At 40.8% G+C, this 27,101-nt stretch overlaps 1 protein-coding gene across 1 annotated transcript in view; it reads left to right on the top strand.

Moving 5' to 3' along the window:
- Positions 1-8,255, top strand: part of LOC138854572 (uncharacterized) — a 294,198-nt gene extending 285,943 nt beyond the window's left edge. The window contains exon 2 of the mRNA XM_070098532.1: positions 7,207-8,255. Coding sequence (XP_069954633.1) covers positions 7,367-8,017 — 651 coding nt within the window. The 5' untranslated portion in view covers positions 7,207-7,366 and the 3' untranslated portion in view covers positions 8,018-8,255. The remainder of the gene's footprint in view (positions 1-7,206) is intronic.
- The last annotated feature ends 18,846 nt before the right edge of the window (positions 8,256-27,101 follow it).

The following is a 27,101-nucleotide window of genomic DNA, read 5'->3' as shown; positions in this document are numbered from 1 at the left end:
TAATAATAAACACACATAATGAAATATTTTTTTTCGTTAGGTTCAGAATGATTTTTGCGAAATTAATGCATACATAAATTTTCGCTTGCCTTATTTGGCAAGAAAAACATCGCAATTTAAGCCAGAATCGCAAGTTTCACAAACAAGTGGTATTTAATCAACAAAAACACTGCGAATAGCCGGGGACTCGAAACCATGTCGTTTTGGTCCGCTTCATAGTGAGCGAAAATCACATGACGCTCTAACCCACTGGACCACTCAATCCTACAAGAATCACGCACCCAGCAGAGCTAGGTGTTTTACCGTGATCCGAGGACATACGGTGGAGTGGGTGCCTCTGAGCTAATTTAATTCTACTCCCCGTTTGGTATACCTGGAGGTTATTCCTGGAGTCTACCTGGAGGGTATTCCGGGGATCAACGCCCCCGCGGCCCGGTCCACGACCAGGCCTCCCGTTGGATCAGGGCCTGATCAACTAGGCTGTTTCTGCAGCCGCACGCAGTCGAACGTACGAACCACAGCCCTGCTGATCCGGCACTGATTTTAGGTATTTGTCCAGCTCTCTCTGAAAGGCAGCCAGGAGTTTATTGGTAATTCCCTATATGCTTGGTGGGAGGCTGTTGAACAGTCTTGGGCCCCGGACACTTATGATGTTTTCTCTTAGTGTACCAATGGCGCCCCTTCTTTTAATTGGGGGTATTTTGCATCGCCTGCCCAGTCTTTTACTTTCGTATGGAGTGATTTCTGCGTGCAGATTCGGGACCATTCTTTCCAGGATTTTCCAAGTGTAGGTTATGATATATATCCCTCTCCTGCGTTCCAACGAGTACAAGTTAAGTGCTTCCAAGCGTTCCCAGTAGTTAAGGTGCTTGACATAACTTATATGTGCAGTAAAGGTTCTCTGTACACTCTCTAGATCTGCAATTTCACCTGCTTTGAACGGAGATGTTAATGTACAGCAGTATTCCAGCCTAGAGAGAACAAGTGATTTGAAAAGGATCATCATTGGCTTGGCATCTCTCATTTTGAACGTTCTCATTATCCATCCTATCATTTTCTTTGCACTTGTGATCGTGGCACTGTTGTGACCCTTGAAAGTGAGATCCTCAGACATTACTTCTCCCAGGTTCCTTACATTATTTCTCCGCTCTATTGTATGGCCAGAGTTTGTAGTATACTCTGTTCTAGGTATTATCTCCTCCAGTTTTCTATAACGGAGTAGTTAGAATTTTTCCTCATTGAACATCATATTGTTTTCCGTTGCCCACCGGAAAACTTTGTTTACATCTTCTTGGAGGTTAACCGCGTCCTCAGCTGGTATGAGAATGAGGAACAGGATGGGGGCGAGTACTGTGCCTTGTGGAACAGAGCTCTTCACTATGGCATACTCCGATTTAACTCTGTTGACCACTACTCTTCATGCTCGATTTGTTAGGAAGATGATGATCCATCTCTCCACTTTGCCAGTTATTCCTTTAGCACGCATTTTGTGCTCTATTACGCCACGATCGTACTTTTCAAATGCTTTTGCAAAGTCTGTGTATATATTACATCTGCATTCTGATTTTCTTCCAGTGCATCCAAGGCCATATCATAGTAATCCAGTAGTTGTGAGAGGTAGGAGCGACCTGCTCTGAACCCATGTTGCCCTGGATTGTACAGTTTTTGGGAATGCAGGTGGTTTGCAATCCTGCTTCTTAGCACTCTTTCAAAGATTTTTATGATGTGGGACGTTCGAGCTATTGGTCTATAGTTCTTAGCTAATGTTTTGCTGCCACCTTTATGAAGTGGGGCTATATCCGTTGCATTGACTGTGGAATTTCACCCATGTCTAAGCTAATTCTCCATAGTATACTTAGGGCACGTGAGAGGGGTTTCTTGCAGTTCTCAATGAACACAGAGTTCCACGAGTCTGGGCCCAGGGCAGAGTGCATGGACATGCTGTCAATGGCTTTTTCGAAGTCTATCGGAATTAGGGTAATGTCGGAAATCTGGCATACATTGATGGAGTTTTGAGGCTCATTCATGAAGAAATCCTACTCCACGAGCAATAGGACTGAGTGGTCCAGTGGGTCAGAGCGTCATGTGATTTTTGCTCACCATGAGGCAGGCCAACTCAACATGGGTTCGATTCTCTTGTGTATTGCTAATTTCTTCATCCTGGGTATTGTTAATTTCTTCATCCTGGGTATTGTTAATTTCTTCATCCTGGGAATTGTTAATTTCTTCATCCTGGGTATTGTTAATTCCTTCATCATGGGTATTGTTAATTCCTTCATCCTGGGTATTGTTAATTCCTTCATCTTGGGTATTGTTAATTTCTCCATCCTGGGTATTGTTAATTCCTTCATCCTGTCTATTGTTAATTTCTTCTTCCTGGGTATTGTTAATATCTTCATCTTGGGTATTGTTAATTTCTTCATCCTGGGTATTGTTACTTCCTTCATTTAATTCCTTCATCCTTGGTATTGTTAATTCCTTTATCCTGGGTATTGTTAATTCCTTCATCCTGGGTATTAATTCCTTCATCTTGGGTGTTGTTAATTCCTCCATCCTGGGTACTGTTAATTCCTTCATCCTGGGTATTGTTAATTCCTCCATCCTGGGTATTGTTAATTCCTTCATCCTGGGTATTGTTAATTTCTTCATCCCGGCATTGTTAATTCCTTCATCCTGGGTATTAATTCCTTCATCCTGGGTATTGTTAATTCCTTCATCCTGGGTATTAATTCCTTCATCCTGGGTATTAATTCCTTCATCCTGGGTATTAATTCCTTCATCCTGGGTATTAATTCCTTCATCCTGGGTATTAATTCCTTCATCCTGGGTATTGTTAATTCCTTCATCCTGGGTATTAATTCCTTCATCCTGGGTATTAATTCCTTCATCCTGGGTATTGTTAATTCCTTCATCCTGGGTATTAATTCCTTCATCCTGGGTATTAATTCCTTCATCCTGGGTATTGTTAATTCTTTCATATTGGATGTTGTGACCTTTTATTCATCGTTGACCTTAAAGGTGTTAATCCCGTCGCCTCGCTTTTAAATTGATGAAATGAAAATGACATCAAAGGAAAGCTCCCTCTTGCCTTTGCCTCGGGTGAAGGTGACTGAGTGAATGTGAAAAATAAAGCGTCAACCTTTCCAATAGAGTTCGCTCTCTTGGTTTGTTTACCTGGTTTCAAGCTTATCGACTACACGAGGGGTATTAAGGACGCATATCATCTGTGTACAACCAATCAAAGACACTTTAATCACTAAACTAGGGACGAAACTATCAGTGAATATACGCTGAGAGACATCTGTGTATACACACAGAGATACACATCTCTCAGTATATATACACAGAAATACACATATGACTCAAGTTGTATATAGAGATGCACAACACTGGGTGTATGCACGAAGAGACATATACCTATTTGTGTATACACAGGGATACCTCTGGATACGCAATTCTCTATGTATATACACTGAAAAATATAAACCTATAAGTGTATAAATATTGATACACATCTTTCGGTGTATATACACAGATACACACCTTTCGGTATATGTATACAGAAATACACACCTTTTGAATGTTTATCCTCAGAGAAATACGCACCTCTGTGTATATATAATAACTGATCACCAGTATGTCAGGTGATTTATATTTGCCTATTAATGTACTGTATAAATTTTATATGACGCTAATATACACAATTAATTAATGGTGTGTATGTTCGTATATATACATATACAAATGTACATATATATGTATGCATACACGTATTTATGTATGTGATGTGTGTATACTTACCTAGCTGTTATTAAAGGTGTTGAGCCGCAGTTCACGGCCCCGGCTCTTACCTGCTCCCTTCCGGGTTCCCTATTTTCCTGCTATACTTATTCTTAAAGCTGTGCTTGAGTCTGCCTCCAGCATTTCCTCCAAGTTATTTCATATTCTGACCGACCTGAAGTTGACAACAAATGCTTTTCTATATCACTGTAGCTTATTTGCGTGTTTGCTTTATGTGTTCCCTTGGTCACGCTTCCTGTCTTTCATACACACTGTGAAACTCCTCTCAGGTGCTGTGAATATCTTGTGTTGTGACCATGACCTGCATCTCTTCTGTGTTTTCATCAGGTTTTGATTATTTTCTCTAACAACAACAACAGCAACAATATCCCTCTAATGAATATTCATAGAGTAGCTTTAAACTCGTAAGCCCAATACATTCACTGGAGAATAAACGGGGTTATCTCTATATTATCTGTAGTCAATTTTTGGGATCGCCGACCCCCGCGGCCTGGTCTCAGACAGGGTCCCCAGCAGGAGGCCTTGATTTAAAAGTAACTCTAGGGACTTTTCAATTCTTTCTCACAGCCAGCTGTAAGACTGTTGGTAATTCCCAGTATGCATGGCCACAGAATGGTATACCTGGCAAAGTTTGCTGCCTTCATTAAGCTACTGCTGAATGAGGCACACGAGTTTACAGCTCCATACGAATTAATAAATCACTGAATTCATTACATTCCCGCTTCTGACTGACGGAATCTACCACCCGTCTGTCGAACATATTTTTATTCCTCGTAAGGAGTCATTTCGGCGGACAGATTTAGGACCAGTACCTCCTGGATAATAAGATTTAAGCCGAGGATGAAGAGGATAACTCCAATGCCTTACATCAAGAGCCCCTAACCTGCATCAAGGAACCCACCGGAAGGATTCGCTTTAATGGTCATCTCATTTGTTTTCGAAATATTTTTCGTGAGTGAATGTGTTCAACTGATCGTTATTTAGTATTTAAATGGGACCAAAGATGCTATACGATTTGCTGGGTAATGGGGCAGCGAGAGAGAGAGAGAGAGAGAGAGAGAGAGAGAGAGAGAGAGAGAGAGAGAGAGAGAGAGAGAGAGAGAGAGAGAGAGAGAGAGAGAGAGAGAGACAGACAGACAGACAGAGAGAGACAGAGAGAGACAGAGAGAGACAGAGAGAGACAGAGACAGACAGACAGGCAGACAGACAGACAGACAGGGGGAGGGAAAAATAAACATACACAAAACTGCCTAGACGAGCTAATATTTTTGGCATCGTCGACTCCACACAATAGGTCGAGTGTTGACACCATCGACCCACCAGGGAGATAAAACACAGGTCGACCAAGCAACATTTCCCAGTTAAACACAGAATGAGAAAAAACATAAATGTTTTCCTGTATGCAAATACTGTTACAACTTTAGGTAGTAAAGTTGATGCTGCTTTCAGATATTCGTAAGAAATATGAGTCGCTGAGGAATATACCACAGCTCCATGGGGAAGAATGAGGAAGATTTATGAGTCATATACGAGGCTGAGAGAGAAGTATGGATGCCTTACTTGAAGAAATATGATAAGAAATGTGAGTAAAATAATTAGGGAGACGAAGCCTTTCATGGAAGAGGAAGAGGATATTTTGGGCAACTTTGAGTGAATGAAACTATACGAATGAATTACGTATGTAATGAGAGAAATGAGGAGAGATTTTTTGATTAAATACGAAGAATATACTGCAATCTAATAATAGATATATTTTATTACATATGGTACAAAAAATTCATGAGATGCATTGCTGGTATATATATATATATATATATATATATATATATATATATATATATATATATATATATATATATATATATATATATATATATATATACTTTTATAATAATGTTTAAAAAATAACCCATAAGATGAAAGCATTTCACTGTAGATTTTCATGAGCATATTTTTCCTGTTTCCTGTGCTAATTATGTATCTGTTATCTTTTACGGGATTGCCGGCATTAAAACATCATTATGAAATTTTGTGTAAAAACTTCATGCAAGAAAGCCAAACAAAATTTTCATTATTCGTCAGGCAGACGTTGTTTGAGCAGCGGACTGTGGAATATCCCAGAGGAATATGCCGGTGGTGGCCTCAGGAGGTGCTGTTAAAAGATAAGCTTCTGCTTAATGTATAGACAAGGGAGGAGAGGTTTTTGCAACAAGAGACGTCACTATTGAAGCTCCATTGCGGAAAGTAACGATGGTGAAGCTGTAATTTCATGTTTGAGCTCCTGGAAATTCTTTCTTCTTGATTTTAATCTGTTGCCATGTGATTTACTGCATTGATGGATTTATATAATAACCGTATCTTACTCTGTAGGGCCTATATTTATCTAGAAGTGCAATAAGATCACAGTAAACAGGTGATATCAGAATATGCAAAACAACCACTGTGAAAGGATAGTGAAATTCCAAGCGCTTTCGTGACTTCTCACATTATCAAGGAGCTATGAAGTGTATCTATCTCTCTAGATAAGAAGTGTACCTATCTGTCTAGAAGTACGTCTTTCTCGGGAGTAGATAAATCTCACTTTAACTGCGTTTTTTTGTGACAAGGGCATCGATCTCGCATTAAAAAAAAAAATCTCTCTCTCGTTAGGAAGGTGTCTAGCTCATGGGGTCTATCTAGCTTCATAGGGTGACTAGCTTCTTGGAAAAGAGTTCATCTCTATAGAAGGGTGTCTATCTCACTAGCCATACATCTGTCTCACTAGTAATGTGCATCTCCCTTTCAAGATATTTATCTCGCAATAACACGCTTATCAAGATAAAAAAAAAAAAAGGGGTGACTATTGTATAGATTGTGTTTATGCTGCTAAACAGTTATCCATGTCACACACATACTAAACTTATAAATCTATTACTTAAGTATCGCACGTTGGAATATCCACATTTGTATTGTTCTGTAACCTAGCTTACAATACTGCCAAAGTTGCTGGTGAGATATTAACCCAGCTAAACCTGCTTGTGATGGTTGAATTATTTAGCTTGACTGACGCAGCAGTGATGCTAGAGGAATGTTGGTCGGTGAAAACATTTATAAGTTTCTTAAAGTGAAGGAAAGAAACATTATCGTCCATTGTGTTTTCGTTTTGTTATAGCATTCGGGGACATAAAAAGGTACAACTGTACTGATCATTCACAACTTAATCACATACTGAAATGAAAGCCGGACTACATTTCGGTCCAGTCTGGACCATTATTAAGTTGCGGACTAATAGTAAACCAAAACAGACCTAAACCTATTAATTTTCATTTGCAATTTGAACGTTCATCGTAAATCATTCCAGCTCCAGTGTTGAAACGTTTACTCTTCAGTTCTGAAAATTAATATACATATTTTTTCTTTTTGCAGGCTGGGTACGAGGAGTGTCAGAGAGGGCGGTAGAGTCGGCCGCACGTTACAAATTGCACTCCATCCCTTCCATCTCTCCGTCGCCTGTAATGTGGGTTCGGTCCCAGATGGGTGGCCCCATGCGGCGAGGCGGGTGTGCGGGTGTGGTTGAGGGCGCGTGATGGTAACACCGCTAAGCCCTTCATCTAGGGCCACTAGCAGCGAGAATCTGTTGGTGCTGCCAGCGGATAACACCCGCATGATGCCACGACCTCTCATCACCATGGGGGAGAGTGGCGACAGCGGCGACAGTGTAATGATGTCGTACATTCCTTCCTCAGCTCTCGTCTCTCTCAACCAGCGATGTCATCAGGGAGGCGCCGACGACGTTGGCGCCACCCGTTCCGTCCCTGACATAGAGCTCCACGCTCGGGAAAGCAGTAACCGGCCGGAGTACCGCGGGTACCGCCTTCTAGCGCCGCAGGTGAGGTGTTCCTGCTCGCACTTACCGCGGGCGCCGTCACACGAGAGTGTGCGGTCAGTGCAGGGCGGCATTAGCGAAGTGGTGGTAGTGGCGCCAACGCTATATAGAGACCGCATCATTCGGCAGCATTCGCAGCCGGAAACGTGCCTCCACTGCCACCATCCTAAGCCTTCAGCCTCCCTACGCTACCTCCCTCGTCAAGAATCATGTGGCACTCATGCTACCTCCGAAGGCATCGCCACTATCGCTGCCGACACTCTCCGTATCAATGGCGCCCTCAGCTCTTTCAAACAGGTGAGCCTACTGAAGTACTCAATCTTTCAAATATGTTTAATCTATATACTGTAAATTTTTTACAATGGTTTTCTTAGTTAAGGCATATGTTGGGGATACGTTTGGCATATGATAATTCAATATTGTGACTTTTTTCTATTTTGATACCCCCTCAAATTAGCACCTGTAAGTCAATCTGAAGCAAACCAACAACTTAAAATGGCAAGTCAGTTAACCATGACAGAGCAAATATATCTGCAAGATTAAGTTAGTCAAAACACAGGTAATCCGACAATATTTAATATTTAACATTATGTCAGCAGTTTAAATGTTCAACTGAAAGAAATCCTCACTGTATATAAACATTTTCATAAAACCTATACTTACAACTTGAAAATTATTAGTAAATTTGTAATCGAATACAAAGTCACCAAAAATAAATTTCGGACCCGAGCTAAAAGAATACCCGATGAATGAATCTGCAGAAGTTAAAAAAGAAATTCCGTATTTATGTATTGGATAAAAGTCAATAATATACCATTGCTTTGATGTATATATGTTTTGTTTTCTTTTAATATGTTTATTCAAACTGAGTTAAATATAATACAGTGTATATATTTGCTTAATAATGCTAAATATTAAGGAACCCATTAAGAAAAACTTGATTGATTTACCTGGTGTCTACTAGATGAGGTGTAATTAAGACTGCATATTACTTGTACATCACCAGTCACGAATACATTAATTCTCTAAACAGGGATGCAAGTAAATTCTTTGCTTCATTGTACAAAGACGCACAGTGAATTTAGTCTTGGAAATAAGTAACACTGTTTGACTTTACTGGGCAACATAAGTGAGGGAAACATACCCAACGTTTCAATTCGCTGGGGAATCGATCCCCAGTCCTTCAGTGTGTTAGGTGAGGCCACTAGAAATTGAGCTAGGAGTACTGGCTTCTGACTCATTAAGCAACTACTGGCCAACCCCACCCAAATTTTACACCTCATTTTAAAAAGACAAGAGGACTCGCTGTTTAATAGTGTTCTAGGATAGTTCGAAAACATATTCAATCTTACCTTATCACTTGACAAACATTACTGCGACAAAAGTCCATTATCTGCTTACTTTCTGAAGTCATCCATGAAAATCTGAGTACGTTTTCTCTGGTGATGTGTTTGTGTCCTTTATAGAAAATGCTTTCAATGCTGAACCTGAACTATATTAATCGTGGAGTTTAGACAAATGTGTGTTCAAGTAATTAAAGTAAATAAGTAAATGAGCAAGAAAGCAGAGAAATGATAAGCGAGGAAGTAAACTAATTAAGTAATAAAACTACTTGAGATTCAGTGCGTAATTTTAGATTTTTACAATGGTCTTGCATAGTAACTACTTTTTTTTATTAATTTATTTATTTTATGTCTTTGCAAACAGTACATTGAGATTTTGTATTTACAATAGTGGGTTGCAATGCAAAGAGAGCTTCTATTATGCCTGGCATTATGGGCCAACTTAACATTATTGGCTTACATTATATCATATTTGTGCAGTAGGATAGTAATTATTTCATAGTTGTACAGTAGATTATTAATTATAAATGAATTAAAAATTGTATAAGACAAAAGATATATTCATATATAGCCTGAGCTTGCTACCATCTGCAGCTCATAAGACTGCCATCCCCACGAGCCCCTTTGAGGCGGGGTAGATGGCAGACCAGAGGCCTAGCTTCTCCCTACGAGCCCCGTGAGGGCGGGGAATGTGGCTAGGCCTGGGGACACTTGGTCCCAAAGATGAGGAGGTACTTGTCCTTCCTCCCATGGGAGACTTAAGTCTCGAGACACTCCCCAGATAGGGAGCCAAGGCCGGGTCACCACTACTTGGAAAAGACCCGGGCCGGGATAATACCGGTGAATAAAAAAAAAAAAAAAAAAAAATATTCATATATTCAGAAATGCTTTTTGTGAAAACAATGATTCAGTTATATTCCTGTCAACAAGGGATTAAAGGTTCAAAGTGATTGTTGAAGTTATGATGTGGGAGAACATAAGTCAGTAAATGTGTACTGAGTATTTAGCGTTTAGTCTAGGGTGATTAAGTGGCATTTGAGAAGAGTCTTAAATTGATTTTCAGACCGGGTTACATCTTCTGGTAATGAATTCCATATTTTGGGGCCCTTTATGTGCATAGAGTTTTTACACAGTGTGATATGGACACAAGGCATATCAAAAAGAGATCTGTGTCTTGTGTTGTGGTCATATGTCCTGTTTAGGTTGGTGAGGAGAAGTTTGAGTGGAGGATTTATATTTTCGTGTATTGTTCTGTGTATGAAGTAGGCACATGAATAAGTATGGATGTTCTTAATGGTGAGCAGATTCAGACTTTTGAAAATTGGTGGAGTATGCTGGCGGGAGTGGGAATTTGTTATCAATATTACTGCTGCCTTTTGCTGGGTTATTAGGGGTTTAAGGTGATTGGATGTTGTTGATCCCCATGCACAAATTCCATATGTAAGATAAGGGTATATGAGTGAATGGTACAGTGCCAGGAGAACTGATTGTGGAACGTAGTACCTTATCTTGCACATATTGATATCTGTGACTAACCCTAATCTACACATGACTAAACATAAAATTCTGATTACAGCTATTACTTCATAATTCGTAAGCTAGTCATAAGTTTGCCTAAGACACTCCAACATGTGTAAATTACCTTAGTATCACCAAATAAAGTCAAACACCAACTTCATGGGATTAAGCAAGTTTATTTAAGTACAGGTTCACATAAGTACAAGCAAACATAGTAATATATATGAAAATCACCTACGATAACCCCAAAAAAGTCAGACAAAGGTGTATATATCCTATGACAAACAGGTGACATGCACATTTAATTAATGACCCTCGTGTAGTCAATGGGTTTTTAAATCCCATTAACTAACAAACTGTAATTTGAGATCTTTGGGTTACACTGCCCTCATTATTATTAGTAGTAAAAAAAAACATTAAAATAAATAAGTTACATGAATATTAGTGGCATCAGTTAGAATTACATGCAATTCGTTATCGTGTCATAATTTCTGATGGATATATGCAACGAGAGGTTGGTATATCTCTTGGAGTTTACCTGGATAGGGTTTCGGGGTCAACGCCCCCGCGGCCCGGTCTGAGACCAGGCCTCATGGTGGATCAGGGTCTGATCAACCAGGCTGTTACTGCTGGCCTCACGCAAGCTGACGTACGAACAACAGCCCGGTTGGTCAGGTATTGACTTTAGGTGCCTGTCCAGTGCCTTCTTGAAGACAGCTAGGGGTCTATTGGTAATCCCTCTTATGTATGCTGGGAGGCAATTGAACAGTCTTGGGCCCCGGACACTTATTGTGTTGTTTCTCAGTGTACTTATGGCACCCCTGCTTTTCATCGGGAAAATGTTGCATCTTCTGCCGAGTCGTTTGCTTTCATATGGAGCGATTTTCGTGTGCAGATTTGGTACCAGTCCCTCCAGGACCTTCCAAGTGTATATTATCATGTATCTCTCTCGCCTGCGTTCAAGGGAATACAGATCAAGGACCTTCATCCGTTCCCAGTAGTTTAAGTGCCTTATCGCACTTATGTGTGCAGTGAAAGTTATTTTACACTCTCCAGGTCTGCAATATCGCCAGCCTTGAAGGGGACCGTTAGTATACAGCAGTATTCCAGCCTAGAGAGCACAAGCTCTCTAGGTTTTGAGGGTTCTCATTATCCATCCTATCATTTTTCTAGCGGATGAGGTAGATACATTGTTGTGGTCTTTGAAGGCGAGTTCTTCTGACATTATCACTCCCAGGTCCTTCATATACTTTTCCGCTCTATTGTATGGTTAGAATTTGTGGTATACCCTGACACATTTTCAATTTCTTCAAGTTTTCCATATCTGAGTAGTTGAAATTTCTCCTCGTTGAACTTCATATCGTTTTGAGTGGCCCATTCGCAGTGCCTTCGATGGAGGTCACTGCCATGGTAATCCGGGTGTCGTCCGCAAAGGAAGACACGGAGCTATGGCTTACATCTCTATGTCAGAAATGAGGATGAGGAATAGAATGGGAGCGAGCACTGTGCGTTGTGGAACAGAGCTTTTTACCATGGCTGCCTGGGACTTTACTCTGTTTACTATTACTCTTTGTGTTCTGTTTTCAGGAAGTTGTAGAACCATCTACCAACTTTTCCCGTTATTCCTTTATTCCGCATTTTGTGTGCTATTACACCATGGTCACACTTGTCGAAAGCTTTTGCAAAGTCTGTGTATACTACATCTGTATTTTGTTTATCCTCTACAGCATCTAGGACCTTGTCATAGTGGTCCAGTAGCTGGGACAGGCAGGAACGACCTGCTCTAAACCCGTGTTGCCCTGGGTTGTGTAACTGATGGGTATCTAGGTGGTTGGCTATCTTGCTTCTTAGAACCCTCTCAAAGATTTTTATATGGGATGTTAGTGCTATTGGTCTGTAGTTATTTGCAACTGCTATACTGCCACCTTTGTGAAGTGGGGCTATGTCTGTTGTTTTTAGTGTGTGTGTGTGTGGGATGACCCCTGTGTCCATGCTCCCTCTCCAAAAAATGCTGAAGGCACATGATAGGGACTTCTTGCAGTTCTTGATGAACACGGAGTTCCACGAGTCTGGGCCTGGGGCAGAGTGCATGGGCATGTCATTAATTGCCTCTTCAAAATCTTGAGGAGTTAGAATAATATCCGAGAGTTTTGGGATGTACGTTTATACGCATATATACGCTGAATTGATTGTAAGCTGGTGTCGTTCCCACCAACGCAAATGTTTTCCAACTTTTTGCATTCGAGACTTATCGGTGTTTACTTCCTCCTTGCTTATAAAATTTATTGACTGGTTAGGTGCTGTTAAAATACGTTTTTTTTTTTTTTTGCCAAGGAAATTATGATTTAAGTGTTCCTGGCTCACTCGGTAGCGGTTTTTGGTTCACACACTAAGAGGCCGAGTTCTGATCTTCGGACGAGCAGAAACGATGGACTAGTTTCCTTACACATTTTTCCCTTGTTCACCTAGCAGTAAGTAGGTACCTGGGCGTTAGGCGGCCGGTGCGGGTCGCATCCTGGGATAAAGGATTACAGATTCCAATGGAAATACGACAGTCTGATGACATTCTGATTTTATTGGACTATCTTGTGGTATTAACCCTACTGCTTATTAACCTTCTGATATAATAAAAAAATAATATTAAATTGAAAATGAAGCAGTAAACCCGTGCGGGTCATGCAGCCCAGTTAGGAAGCAAATGTCGTAGCTAGCGTTGGCTTTCGAAGGCGTCTTGAGCCATTGACGAGGCCGTGCAGAAACACATGCGCAGTAAAACATTAGAAAACCAGTTTATGAGGCCTGGCCCGTCCACAGTGACACCTTGGGGGAAATTAATCGCCTCCAGTTGCCCATCACTCAAATTTCTTGTCCCTGGCGCAGTTCTTGGAGAAAGTCGCAAGTCATGTTTTCTTTTCAGCTTGCGGGAAGTCTGTATCAGATGTTTTGTGTTCTTGGAAGCGACCTCTTAAAACATTTGCTCGGGTAACCGACCAAATGCACAAATACTGCATTTTTTTAAAAGTCTGAAGCTGCATTTCACCTTTGCACCAAATGTCAATTATTATCGTTACATTCACAGGGGGAGCGCTAAACTCGTAGGTGTCGTATAGCGCCTGGGAAAATGGGAGACGTTCAGACTCGATTCAAAGAACTCTATTTCCTGGAGAAAGAATTACACTTCCATTGTATATTGACTGACAGTTTACTTACAATGCAATATAAGTAAACTGAATGATGTCCACCTATTAGTGCACATTCACCGAGAAATTTATATACTCCATATATAATAAATGATAATAATAATAACGAATTATACTACTAATAATATATCGTTTTTAATTTTGGGTAAATTGTGAAATACACAACATTATGTGTAACTTTCACTCATCACTTCTACCGTCAACCTTCCTAAGTCTTACTAGAGTCATGAAGAAATGAACGTATGACTCTTATCCGTATTATCCGTATTAAGATACTTTACTGAAAATAACCAATAGCATATTATGCAGGTCATGCTTTCATGGCTTTAAAATAGCACTTCTACTTTAATATGAAATATTAAGGATTTAGGCAAAAAATTTCCCCATAAAAAACCGGTTCCAAGAGAGAATTATAATTAAAGATAATGATAATTTAAGTGGTTCTACGAAAATCGACGCTAACTGTTATTCGTGTGCATATTGTAGCCTTCCGAAGCAATTCCCTCTTCAGGAATATTTATGGTCTCGACAAGGTTTAAGAATTATCGAGGAGGCCATGTTTTAATAGGCCCTTGAAGTAAGGAAGACGGGCAGGGTACGTCAGTAGGGCATCGTGCATCTATACACACACACACACACACACACACATACACACACATATACACACACACATACACACACACATACACACGCACACATACACTCACACACACACACACACACACACACTCACACACACACACACACACACACACACACACACACATATATATATATATATATATATATATATATATATATATATATATATATATATATTATATAAATATATATACATATATACATATGAAATTACAGATTTGCATTGGCGCATATGTTTTAAATGTGAAAAGTAGAATAATCCATCCTTAATCACTATACTTATGGAGGATTTCTGACCTTTCCACAAATTCTGCTTCGATCCTACCTCGTTTCTTGAAGTTTTAAAGGCTCCGACAAACACAATAGCACTGAGTAAATACCAGACTCACTCTCTCTCTCTCTCTGGAGATGCTGAGGTAAATAATGCCTTCCCAGGAAACAGTCAGTGACTGTGGAAGACACAACATTCTTTAACAATAGTTAGTCACTGAGGAGAAGAAAAACTTTGAAAAACAGAATTATGGCACGATGTTTCTTGACGTGAAACGTGTGTCCTTTTTTTTTTCACTGTTGTCAGCATAACGCAATTGAATCCCGTGAGTGACCGAGAAGGAAAAACTTCATAAATGAAATTCAGTGAATTCTGTGGTACATATTTTGAATCCTCAAAGATGCCAATAAGGTTTCTCTGAGAAAGTGTTATCACTGACAGACACTTATTCTTAGAACTGCGGCGTACACATTCCCTTAAAAATACTTTGACATTGAAGGGTCAACATACTGTCCAATACTTTCACCTTTAATATTTTCTAGCACTAGTAAAGCGCACCAGTAAAGAAAAAAATATATTTCCTGCAAGATTTTCACGCTAAACACAATTTCCAATGTTTAACATGTAATCAAATAACAAAGCAACTCGCACTCGTGGATTTATGAACATGAATCAAAGGGAGAGTCACTCGGAGGGAAGTGGCTCCTCTACTCTAAATTTCCCACAAGACATTGTTGCACTCTGACCTTTTCATTTTTAACGTGACTTCATTTCTCGTGTTTCCCACAACAGAATGGATGCTCCGATGTTTCCTTTTTTTAAGAGTTTCGTCGATTTCACATTGATTTTCCTTAATTGGATTTGGCAGAGGATGAGAAAATGGGGAAGGAAGAGAGACAGTGGGAGCGAGTGACGTCATGGAAAAGGAGAGAGAGAGAGAGAGAGAGAGAGAGAGAGAGAGAGAGAGAGAGAGAGAGAGAGAGAGAGAGAGAGGAAGAGTGAGAAAAGAGGAAAGAGGAGATGCACGCGGCTTGAGGAAGGCAAGTGAGAAAAGTTTGTTTTGGTAATGGAATAGCATAAAACTGAGGGCTCTCCCGGCTGCAGCTTGTGTAAGTGATGTGGATGGTCTCTTAGCTTGATGGCACGCTTGTTTACAGTGTGAAGAGCGGGTGTGACAGCGAGACTGACGGAGACAGGGAGGGACAAGAAGAAAAAGGCAAGAGGAGGGACAGCTGAGGAGAAACACACACACACACACACACATCTGGTTCAATAGTCTCGCAAGTGCAATAACAAAACAAAAAGCCCACAATATAACCAGTTTATAAGCCAGATACTCCAGACGATGAAAGCGGCCAGTGACCCAAGCAAGCGTCTGGCTAAGTGTGTGAGCGCTACCCTCACTACAGCCTTAAGTGTGAGGTCGTTATGCTCACTAGAATTTTAATTGTGAGGTTATCCTCACTACAGCCTTAAGTGTGAGGTCGTTATGCTCACTAGAATTTTAATTGTGAGGTTATCCTCACTACAGCCTTAAGTGTGAGATATTTACCTTCACTAAAGCTTTGAGTGTGAAGTTATTTTCGCTAATCCCAAGACAAAATTCCCACTCTCGCAGCCAGGCTTCCCTCACAACTACGCACAAAACATTCAGGACAGGACAATGGACGTTCTAGCTAAAGCAAGAAAGACCAAAACTTGCTATTCTGATTGTTGCCTCGGCAACACTCTTTTCTGATCACATTAACTTATTATTACTATATGACGCTACTGGGGTCATCGCCCTCGAGGCTTGGTCCCAGGCTAAAATTTCTGGTTGCCTGACTGACCGACTAGGTTGCTGGTGGTGGCAGCACGCAGTCCAAATTCAACACACTCTTAGTGTCCTAATCGCACCTCTGCTTTCTTTTAATGAAGGTATTTCGCTCCGTCTGCCAAGTAAACGGGTTTCCTATCGGTTATAGAGATTTCCATATGTCGAGATTTTGAGTTTAAAAACCTATCGCAAACAGCCCTCCAAGCTACAACTGGAGGAAGAGGAGAAAATTTTGCTGCTCGGAGGACTATTTGAATTGTAATGTCCACCCAGTCTAACAATAAGGTTATTGAATGAATGATGATGAATATGTTTTCTTTTTGTGGGTCAATCTACTGTGGTGGGAGATTTTATTAAAAAAAAAATATATGGCGAATAGTAGGCACAAACAGAGTCTCTTTTAGCCACGTTTTCTTTGCAGTTGGCCTTTGTCACGAGGGAAAATAAAAGATATTGAGCTTGGTATTGTCTCCGCCTGGCACCAGAGCGCAGTTCTGCGAGGCTGTGGTATTCGGGCATCGATAACATGCCTCGATAATGAGTGGACTGGCGTTATTTGATGCCTTAAGTAATAGAGTCATTATTTTTAAGGGGTTTGGGTTGCGTGAGATGTGTAAGGAGACCCTTGTCTATGTTACTGAATATCATTGTCAGAGACATTCTGCTGAAGAAAACTACAACAAAGGCATACCAGAGTTAACTATAGAAAACTGTTTTGGGTAAGAGCATAACTAATAGTATTCCTTTAAAGCTAAGAGTAATTATATCTCAGACATTACTGAATAACCATACCAAAATATTTCCTTATTTCATATTTACATGACATGTTCTCAGGTAACAGTGTTTATAGTATATCAACACTGTGCACTGTGAATATAGTCTCAAGCCTCTTGTTAGGCTCTTCGTTTATTTCTATATCGTACAATTTCTCCTTTGTCACCGTGAATACAGTTATGCCTAGGATTTCTTCTTTTATTGTAACTTTGAACTCGTTGATATTATGCATCAACGAGTCTTCATTTCCTTTGTGTGCTTCAAACAAACCGTTAATTCTGTGTTCCTCTTTCACTTTGATGTTGAATAACTTGTTATCGGGAAGTAGGTGGGTATCGGAGAAGCAGCCGAACTCAGGAATGACCGGTCCTGTGTGTGTGTATTTGGATAGTGATTTTTTATTTGGCACTGACGTTGATACTGCAGTCCAGTTTGAGGTAGGGGGCCGGGTGAGCTAGATGGTGGGGTCTGGGGTTGATGTATAGTTATGCAAACATACAGGCGAGATAAAGTGCATGTGAAAGGAGGCGAACGGGTGTGGGAATGAAAATGGGAGGAGTGGTCTGTGCATATTCGCTATCGTTTTGGTGAGGTAAGGGTGCGTAGTATGTCGTAGGGTGAGTTGTGTGAGTGATGTTAGGAGTAGGGTGAGTGGTGTCGGGAGTTGTGATTAGGGCGAGTGGTAACGGAAGCTTTGGGATTCGGAGGGAGAGTGGGGTGTCTAACCTGAGGTAAGGACAAGCTTGGTGGGGGTGTGGGTGAGTATTCGGACTTGTGTGCGTGGAACAGAAGACTTAAAATCTTCCCTTTTTGCGCAAATATTTGTAGAAGAGGAAGAACCATTACTAAAAGGCAGACTTAGTAAGTTTTCCCCTCGCCGCCTGGCATTAGTTTAAAACTTATTTTTTTTCTTCTCAGCAACTTTTATTTTCGCAAAAGTTGGGAGTTAACCACTCAGTGAGTTCTTCGCTTTACTTGCTACCCGCACATCACTTTCCAGTCACGCACACTGCATGCACTAGCATTCAAATACACACGTGCATATACACATGTGCACAAATATACACATGTTTTAAGAAACAAACAAGTCATTATAAAATTTGGAAATATTTTATGAGTGTCGGAGTAATCATAAAGTGGAAAGATGTGAGTTAAGAAGTACAGGCAGACTCATAGGGCATCATAAGGCTCACGATGATATCCGGGAATATATCAGGTCACAGCCAACTGAAAAATGGGTCCAGGAGTTATGACTCTACTCCTGTAGCATTTGTAACCACAAACAGGCAAGTACACGACGCACTACACGCCTTCCCTCTTCCTCTTGCAATTCTCCCTGCTTCCAATCCATATATCAATTAGGCTCTAGCGAGAGTTGCGTGTTAGCTTCTCTGAATCGCTTAAAGACATGCTCACTGGGGGGTTTTATTACAGTGGTACTGACCGATAAATAAAGGCTTCGGCACTGCTCAAAATTGCTAGCCAACGTGAATCGTTGCACACATTTTATTTTGCTTGTAAATCGCAAGTGGGTGAAGGTTTATCGGTATATGGGAGTGGAGCATTCTCTTGAATCCAGTGGGACTCCTATCCTGGAAGCCAATTGGTGGCTCCTATCCTGGAAGCCAGTGGAACTCTTATCCTGGAAGCCAGTGGAACTTCTATCCTGGAAGCCAGTGGAACTCCTGTCCTGGAAGCCAGTGGAACTCCTATCCTGGAAGCCAGTGGAACTCCTATCCTGGAAGCCAGTGGAACTCCTATCCTGGAAGCCAGTGGAACTCCTATCCTGGAAGCTAGTGGAACTCCTATCCTGGAGGCCAGTGAGGTCCCTGCCTGGAAGCCACTGGGGCTCCTACCTTTGAAATCAGAGGGGCTAATACCCTGGAAGCCACAAGACTTCAATGAAAATGATACAGAATACCGTTGAAAGTCTATGTTATGTATTTTAAAAAAGCATTCAAACCACTGAATTCAACACTGGAAAGGCGGCCATTGCCAGACCGAAGAGGTCCCGAGACTCCGCCATCTTGCTGAGCCTCATCCACGAAGGCAAGACTTCTCAGTGGACATTCACATGACAAAGAACCATGTCAGGTAACTCCTTGAGGAATAAGCCAATCACAACAGTGCACGTGAATCATTATTTGCTATAAGTCTAATAAATCTAATAACATACTATATATATATTTTAGTGACAAAATATTTACCTGAATTTAGGCTTATCTTAGATGGCCAGTAAGAAAATAAAGAAAATATTTTTACAGACAATAGTGGTAGCAATACGGTTTTGAAGAAAACTAAAAACTTAAACGGATGCTATTAGTAATGGGTGCTGAAATCGTTGGTTGAAAGAAGTTGAAAGCAGAAAGTAAAATTTCGACTTAAAATAAGTAAAAATTCCACGAAGAAAATTGCGTAATCAGAACTTGGAAAAAAATAACCCCCAAAAAGTTTGCGTAATCACTTCGTGAGTTTCACATGACGTTAAGATATGAAAATTGTTTTTGTAAGCAAAAATTTTACTTTATAATTATGGATGAAAGGCACAATTCAGGCTAAATTTGTTGCAAATCAATTAACCCTCTACAAAATTAGCCACTGAGGTTTTTTTCTTAGTGTTAAAACGCAAAAAAACTTAAGGAGCATAAAATTTCTCATTTATATCAATTCCATTTGACGTAAGTGGCGATAAAATATTAGCACGGAAATTATAATAACTGATATAGTCTGAAATGGTTAAAGTTTTCTAACGCTATTTTTTTTCCGGGAAATACAATGATTTTCAACGCCGGGGTTTTGGGAGAAGTAGGGGGGGATGGGGAGAGGAGGGGTGTTAGGTGGGAAAGGGGGAGTGTTGGCGGTGGGAGGGAGACATGTTGGAGAAAAGAGGAGAGTTATTGGTGAGAGGATGAACGTGTGTAAGTTCCAATCCTCTGTACCAGTGATAAAACAGACGCATATACATTATAAGGCGATCTTTTACTGACTACGTTTCGCCCACACAGATGAAAGGCATCAGGCTTAATTTAGGGATTTGGAACATAGACCCAATTCCCTAGATAAAGAGCCCCTCACCAGCGTCAAGGAACCTCCCCTCAAGCGTATCAAGTCACTAACAGATCTGTCTATGACCTGATAAAGTTCACTGTGTGGGCGAAACGTAGTCAATAAAGGATCACATTATAATGCATTTGTGTTTATTTTTCCATCGTGTATGTATTTTATACCACTGTACCAATAAATATTAACCGCGAGCATGCGCAAAATTAACGATTTATTTCTCTTCCACAAAGCTGATAATTTTGATTTTAGATAATCCAGTTACAATCAAATTTGATGCAGTTTAGAAAGCCGATAAGACTGATAGACCGAACACATCGTCTTCAGGCTGAAGGGACTTATTTCCTCCAACTCTTCATCTTTTATCACTCTTCTATGTATTGGACTGAAGAAGCCACTGCTTGGCGAAACGTTTCCTCAATAAAGATTCCCAGATGTTGCACAAATGGACAACACTTGCGAAGAGGTCATAAAATGCTGTATTAGTATATCTGTACATATATTACCGATTCTAAATTTTTTTGTTGAATGATCGTCAAATACGGGTAATTTACCTATTTTTTTTTTTTAAATTTAAGTAAAATATTTGTTGAGAAATGGGATTACCAGCTAAGCTTATACATTAAATATAGGAAAAACTTAACTTAGAAAGACAGCTTATCACCTGCACAGCCGCCCCTGCAGACTCGGTCTTGAGATGCTGTCGAAGCCATTCCTCAACGGGCTGAAATGAGTTATAATTTGTAAGATTATAAATTACCCCTAGGAGGTGTTATGTCAGCATATTTCATTCACTGATTGCTGACAAAATTACGTACTTGTGTGGACTCAAAAGTCAGCACCTCACTGCCGACTATAGGGTGATTACAAACTCCTTGCGACTCAAAAACTGCGCAGTCCCCCGTACTACAAGAAATTTGCAACTTACCTTGTTCTTGTAGAGTGAGCTATGGTGTTCTTCACACCTTCGGCAGGTATCGGTGACTTGATAGAAGCTGAAGTGTCCTTGGATGTCCACGTCTTCCATAGTCTAGGAATACGCACACTGGTACACTATGTTCCACATGATTTGTCTTTATTGTTCACAATCTTATCACTGAAGAAGCTGATCACACTTCTCTGTAAGTGTTTATTGTGTTTTGTGAGACACTTTGTTCACACTAACGCACAGATCGTTCTTCGTTGGTTATCCAGGCGTCAGTGTCACTCTCAGTAGAGTCAAAAGTAATCTGAAAACGCCACAGCCTCCTACATCGTCACTGTCCCTAACACATAAAGGAAAAGCTGACCTAGTACTTTTGCTTCCTTGCCACTTCCTCCATGAAGCAAAGCAGAAGGTTTGATTCTTGCTGTCTTAAGCATAGACAACAATGTACACTATCTTTACCATGATAATAAAGTGGGAGCAGGATTTTCCTTAATTGTCCTGCTAAGGTAAGAGATGGACTGTCTTTTTATTAAAATACACTTTGCAACACTGGAGTCTTGCACGGATCGGCGGTCGCTTGACTACACGTCGCATAATGGTACTGCATCTGGGATCAATTACTCGCTGTAGCAGTAAACAAGATGCTTGCCCCTTCTGAGAGGGTTGGGCCCCTCAGGGCTGAAAGGGGCTGAAAGGGGCTGAAAGGGGCTGAAAGGGGCTGAAGGGGGCTGAAGGGGGCTGACTCCCCCTCCTGGAGAAAATTTCTCCACAATATTTTTATTTCTATGATTATTCGTCATAAGTTGCACAAGTAAATTTGTGAGCGAGCGAGACAACCAGTGCAAGAAAATGCTAGAATATATGTATACCGAGAGGTGTATGTCTCTTGGTAAACAAAGAGCGAGATTATTTTATTTCCTATTTTAGGAATTAAAATATTCTTGTCTTGGGGTGAAAAGATAACGCGTAACCTAAATTGTTGACCCTAGTGTGTTCTCTATATTTTTATACCCCATTAACCAACCGATTTCTTATTATAAATTAATGCACACACACACATACACACACACACACACACACACACACACACACACACACACACACACACACACACATGCGCGCGCGCGCGGGTTATTTGCAGCTTTAATGACCCTCGTATAGTCGATAGGCTTTAAACTCAATTAACCAGCAACCCGAATGACATTAGGATCATCGGGATACACCCACAACGGTGTAATTCGCCTCAGTAATTAGTTTCAGGAAGTAATTCAGTCTTTACGAAGTACCTTATGGTGCAGCTCTCTCTATTTCTCTCTATTTCTCTCTCTCTCTCTCTCTCTCTCTCTTCCCTTGTCTGTGCCTTTCCGTCTTTCCTTCTCACGCTGTCAATCTCGCTCTCTTTGATCTTCTTCCTATCTCCACAACAGACCTCAGAATTAAACAAAAATCTCATCGATCAGTCGCACGTCCTTGCGATGCCTCCAGCAGGCATCATTCTTCTCCAGGAGAGTGGAGGTTCCAGAAAGCATCACTCTAATCCAGAAGGGTGCGTGTTCCGGCAGGCATTACTTCTCCGGGAGAATGGAGGTTCAAACAGGCATTGCTCAGCTCAACGAAAGTGGGGGTTCCAGTATTCATCGCTTTTCTCCATGAAAGTGGAGATTCCAGAATACATCACTCTTCAGAAGGGTGCGTATTCCAGTGGGCATTACTTCTCCAGAAGAGGGGAGGTTCAAAAAGGCATTGCTCTGCTCAAGGAAAGTGGAGGTTCCAGTAGACGTTACTTCTCCAGTAGGGTGGAGGTTCCAGCAATGGTCGCTGGCTCCAGTAAATTAAAGATTCCAGCAGCCAAGTCGCTGATCCAAGAAGAAAAAAACATAATCGGAGAACCATGAATGCCAATATTCCTGGAAAACAATATATTAACGTCTCCATCGTGACCCAAAACTCGTTGAAGCGGAAAATGACAATTTTCATTCCTCGTAGTATATTTCCAGTGAGATCACAACATGTGTCCAATATGCTGAAGGCAAATTCCATCCATATTTTCACTATATACCATTTTTTTAATATAACCTTAATATATTGATAGGAAGAGCACAGACCGGTGAGAAATATTGATCGGAGCAACACGAACAGGTTGAACGGTATCGAAAAAAATAACTGACGGGTAGAAGGTAGTGATAGATATGATAGGAAGGGAGGCTGGAAGCGAGAGACGTGCCATTTATAAAGCTTTTCAGTGGATTTTGTCTAGAGGGAGACAAGAGAAGGCTAGAATACTCTCCCTGGAATGTTAGAGTCTCGTCTTATAAAAGATTTTTTCCATCCGGAATATGCTGAAAATCTTTTAAGGTAAATATTGCATCATAACAAACAGGATATTATATCCATGAGCCTCATGGTACTGGTGAAGGGTTCTTCATCCGAGAAATTGGAGGTACCCTTGCATTTTTTCCTTATGATCTTCTGTAATATATAAGACTTATCAATATATTAGCATTCTTGTTTCCCTCACACCACCACAACAACCATCATCACCATCACTACAATAACCATTACTATCATCATTTATCATTCCAACATCACAACCAAAATGCGATGCTGCTGCCACCACTAGCATTCTGTCGTCACCATCTTAGTTGATTGATTGTCTGCCTTGGGACACCACTGGAACCCGGCAGCTGTGTACTGTTTACATACTAATGGTTATTGGCTGTGGTAAGGAATAGGTGGTGGATTCAGCCTCGCATCAGCGAAGTGCGTTGTGTGTTGGGTGGTGTGTGCACTCTGGAGTGCAATCTTTTAAGGGCTGCACTCAACAACAGGAACCATTTAGTGAAACTTCTTTGGTTTCATTGCTTTAAATTTTCAGTTGGGAAGATTTCTTAACTTATCAGGTCTCTGATTATTTTTTACATGCGCTTACAAGGAGTTTCCTCAGCACTAATTACGTAGCGCATTCGTCTAGCGATTACCACAGGAAAGAGTGAGCTTCTTACACAATTTCAAAGCCGGTATGCGTCATACAGTTCGTAGATTGAGGCATAGATATATGGTAAGTGATTGTGTGTGTGTGTGAAGGAGGAAGCAGAAAGAGGCTCAGACTCGTATCTGTTGAGGAGGTTGTAAATTGATGCAGGTACGAATTTATTCCTCTGAAACTGGGATAGTTGAACAGAAATAGTTATAGTTATTATTTGAACGATTCACTCACATTCGATTTTTTTTCAACAATACCTGTCAGCGAAACACTGTCCAGTAAAAGCTAACTATTAAATTCTATAATATGCTGTTCCTGTTGTTTTACCTCTAAAGCCTTTTTGAAAGTTGTCTAGGTAGAAAATTTTGCGAAACGTAAGAATGTGAACTCTGGGAAGCATCATGTGCGAGTGTTGTGATGTGAACATTAATAATCTCCAGTGAGTGTGGAGGCGAGCAGTCTGTCAGACGCTGACATAGCAATTACCCAGCCTTTATTACCTCTCTTTATTACTTCCCTATCACGTGCTTTTTTTTTTACCTGTCAGTATTCCCCGGGAAGATCACATTAATGTTAATCTTGTCCATCTCATCAACATATTCTAGTCTGTTCTCAAAGAATTCAATGAGTATAGTGAGCCAGCTTCAATTCATGTGAATGACTGCTTTGTTTGTTTTAATGGTTGTCTACTTCACCTAAAACATGATTTAACTTAATTCTCGGTGTATATACCCTTGAGATATATACACCTCTTGGTTTACATACTTCAGTGTGATCATTCACAGAGGGTTAGAATCCCCTCCATTAGCTGAATTAGGATAGGAATCATTATTATTTATCTGTGTGTGTGTGTGTGTGTGTGTGTGTGTGTGTGTACTCACCTATTTGTACTCACCTATTTGTGGTTGTAGGGGTCGAGTCATAGCTCCTGGCCCCGCCTCTTCACTGATTGCTACTAGGTCCTCTCTCTCCCTGCTCCATGAGCTTTATCATACCTCGCCTTAAAACTATGTATGGTTCCCGCCTCCACTACTTCACTTTCTAGGCTTGACTACTCTATGACTGAAGAAATACTTCCTAACATCCCTTTGATTCATCTGAGTCTTCAACTTCCAATTGTGACCTCTTGTGTCTGTGTCCCATCTCTGGAACATCCTGTCTTTGTCCACCTTGTCTATTCCGCGCAGTATTTTGTATGTCGTTATCATGTCTCCCCTGACCCTCCTGGCCTCCAGTGTCGTCAGGCCAATTTCCCTCAACCTTTCTTCGTAGTGTGTGTGTGTGTGTGTGTGTGTGTGTGTGTGTGTGTGTGTGTGTGTGTGTGTGTGTGTGTGTGTGTGTGTGTGTGTGATGTAGCATACTAGAAAATATAACTGTGTAAATAAAGAAGCCTTCCACATGTATCAAAATAAAGTGAGCAAGAATTCTTCTTGAAATTCATGGTGTTAGAACCCGTGTAAAGTGAATAACATCATCGATGCATTTGTGTTTGGTTGTAAATAATGTACAGAAACGCATAACAATGGCGGCTGTGATGTTTACCTCTCGAAAATACTCGATTTTCTTAATTATATATGGTAATACTCTTATCAATCATTCATTCTGCCTCCCATCTACCTACCTCTACTTCTCTTTCTCTCTCTTACATGGAACTATTCACCATCTCTCTCCCCTCTATCTTTCTCCTTTCTTCCTACCTTTACACCTCGTCTTCTATCTGCTTTCCTTTACACATTCATTTCCTCCACCTCTCTCCCATCTACTTTCCCCCCCGTCATCCTGCCTTTCCACCTCGTATTTTCCTACCTCTCTCCCTTCAACCTTCCTCTCCCTTTATATCACTTCCCCCTCTCCATCTCCCTTGCCTCCATCTCTCGTCTCCCTACTTTCCTGATATGACTCGCTAAAGGGCATCATCACGCTTACTAAATTCTTTAGAAAAATATATAGGTTCTGGCAGCTCGTTATTAACGCAAACAGTGGCATTATATAGAGCAAAATTTCCTTCATATGAAGGACGTCTTTGAAGGGAGTAATAACCAAAGGTTTCAAGAAAAATGACTCGCATCATTACTCAGCTGCAAGCAAACAAAAACCAGCGAGAAAATATGAAAATACGACACCAGTTCCAATATACGTCGGGGAGAAGTGATCCTGGGGAATATATGGAGAGAATCATGGCCCGAGCGACCTTTTTAGACTCGAGGAATATTACCTGCTGGCGAGGAAGGGAGAGGAGGCCCATGGTCTCTTTTATCAGTGGTAGAATATTCCGACAAGGATGTTAAGACACGATGTGCGGTTTATGACATTTTACTGAGGAAACGTTTCGTCTTCCAGGGACGTTTTTCAATTCAAAAGACTGATTGGCGAAATGTCTTCTTAAGAAAATACTATTAACCGCATTTCGTGCCTAACACACAGCGCTCGGCTCAAGTGGCAAAACGAGTATTCATGAATTGGAGTATTCACGAATGGAAGCGATTTCGGGGGTTACTGCCCCCGGTCCCAGACCAGGCTTCCCAGTTAATGACCTGGTCGATCTGGCGGTTGGTGCAGGGCAGGATTGGAACGCATGGGAAACCACTTCTAAAACTAGCGGGACAGTGCTCGTTTTTGTACTAGTTTGACCATTCCGTGATTGGTAGAAAGGAACTTGGTGCAGGACAAACCTTCATTACTAAAAGAAATTTGTTTCCGATGTTTCGCTCTTGTTAGAGCTTACTGAAGTCATAACGTGAGACATCGACTATAGGATTTATCAGCATGAAGCGCCTTTATACCGTATATGATGGCAAGACCTATTATGACAGTGGAAAGTTTACCTTACTGACTAGTGGTGAGCTGGTTAAATGCAGCCTTAATGACCCTCGTGTAGTCTATTAGGATTTAAGTACCAT

This window comes from Cherax quadricarinatus, chromosome 63 (assembly GCF_038502225.1).
Source record: "Cherax quadricarinatus isolate ZL_2023a chromosome 63, ASM3850222v1, whole genome shotgun sequence".
Taxonomy (NCBI): Eukaryota; Metazoa; Arthropoda; class Malacostraca; order Decapoda; family Parastacidae; genus Cherax; species Cherax quadricarinatus.
Note: the sequence above shows the minus strand (reverse complement) of the source record. Positions and strands in the feature narration are given on the sequence as shown.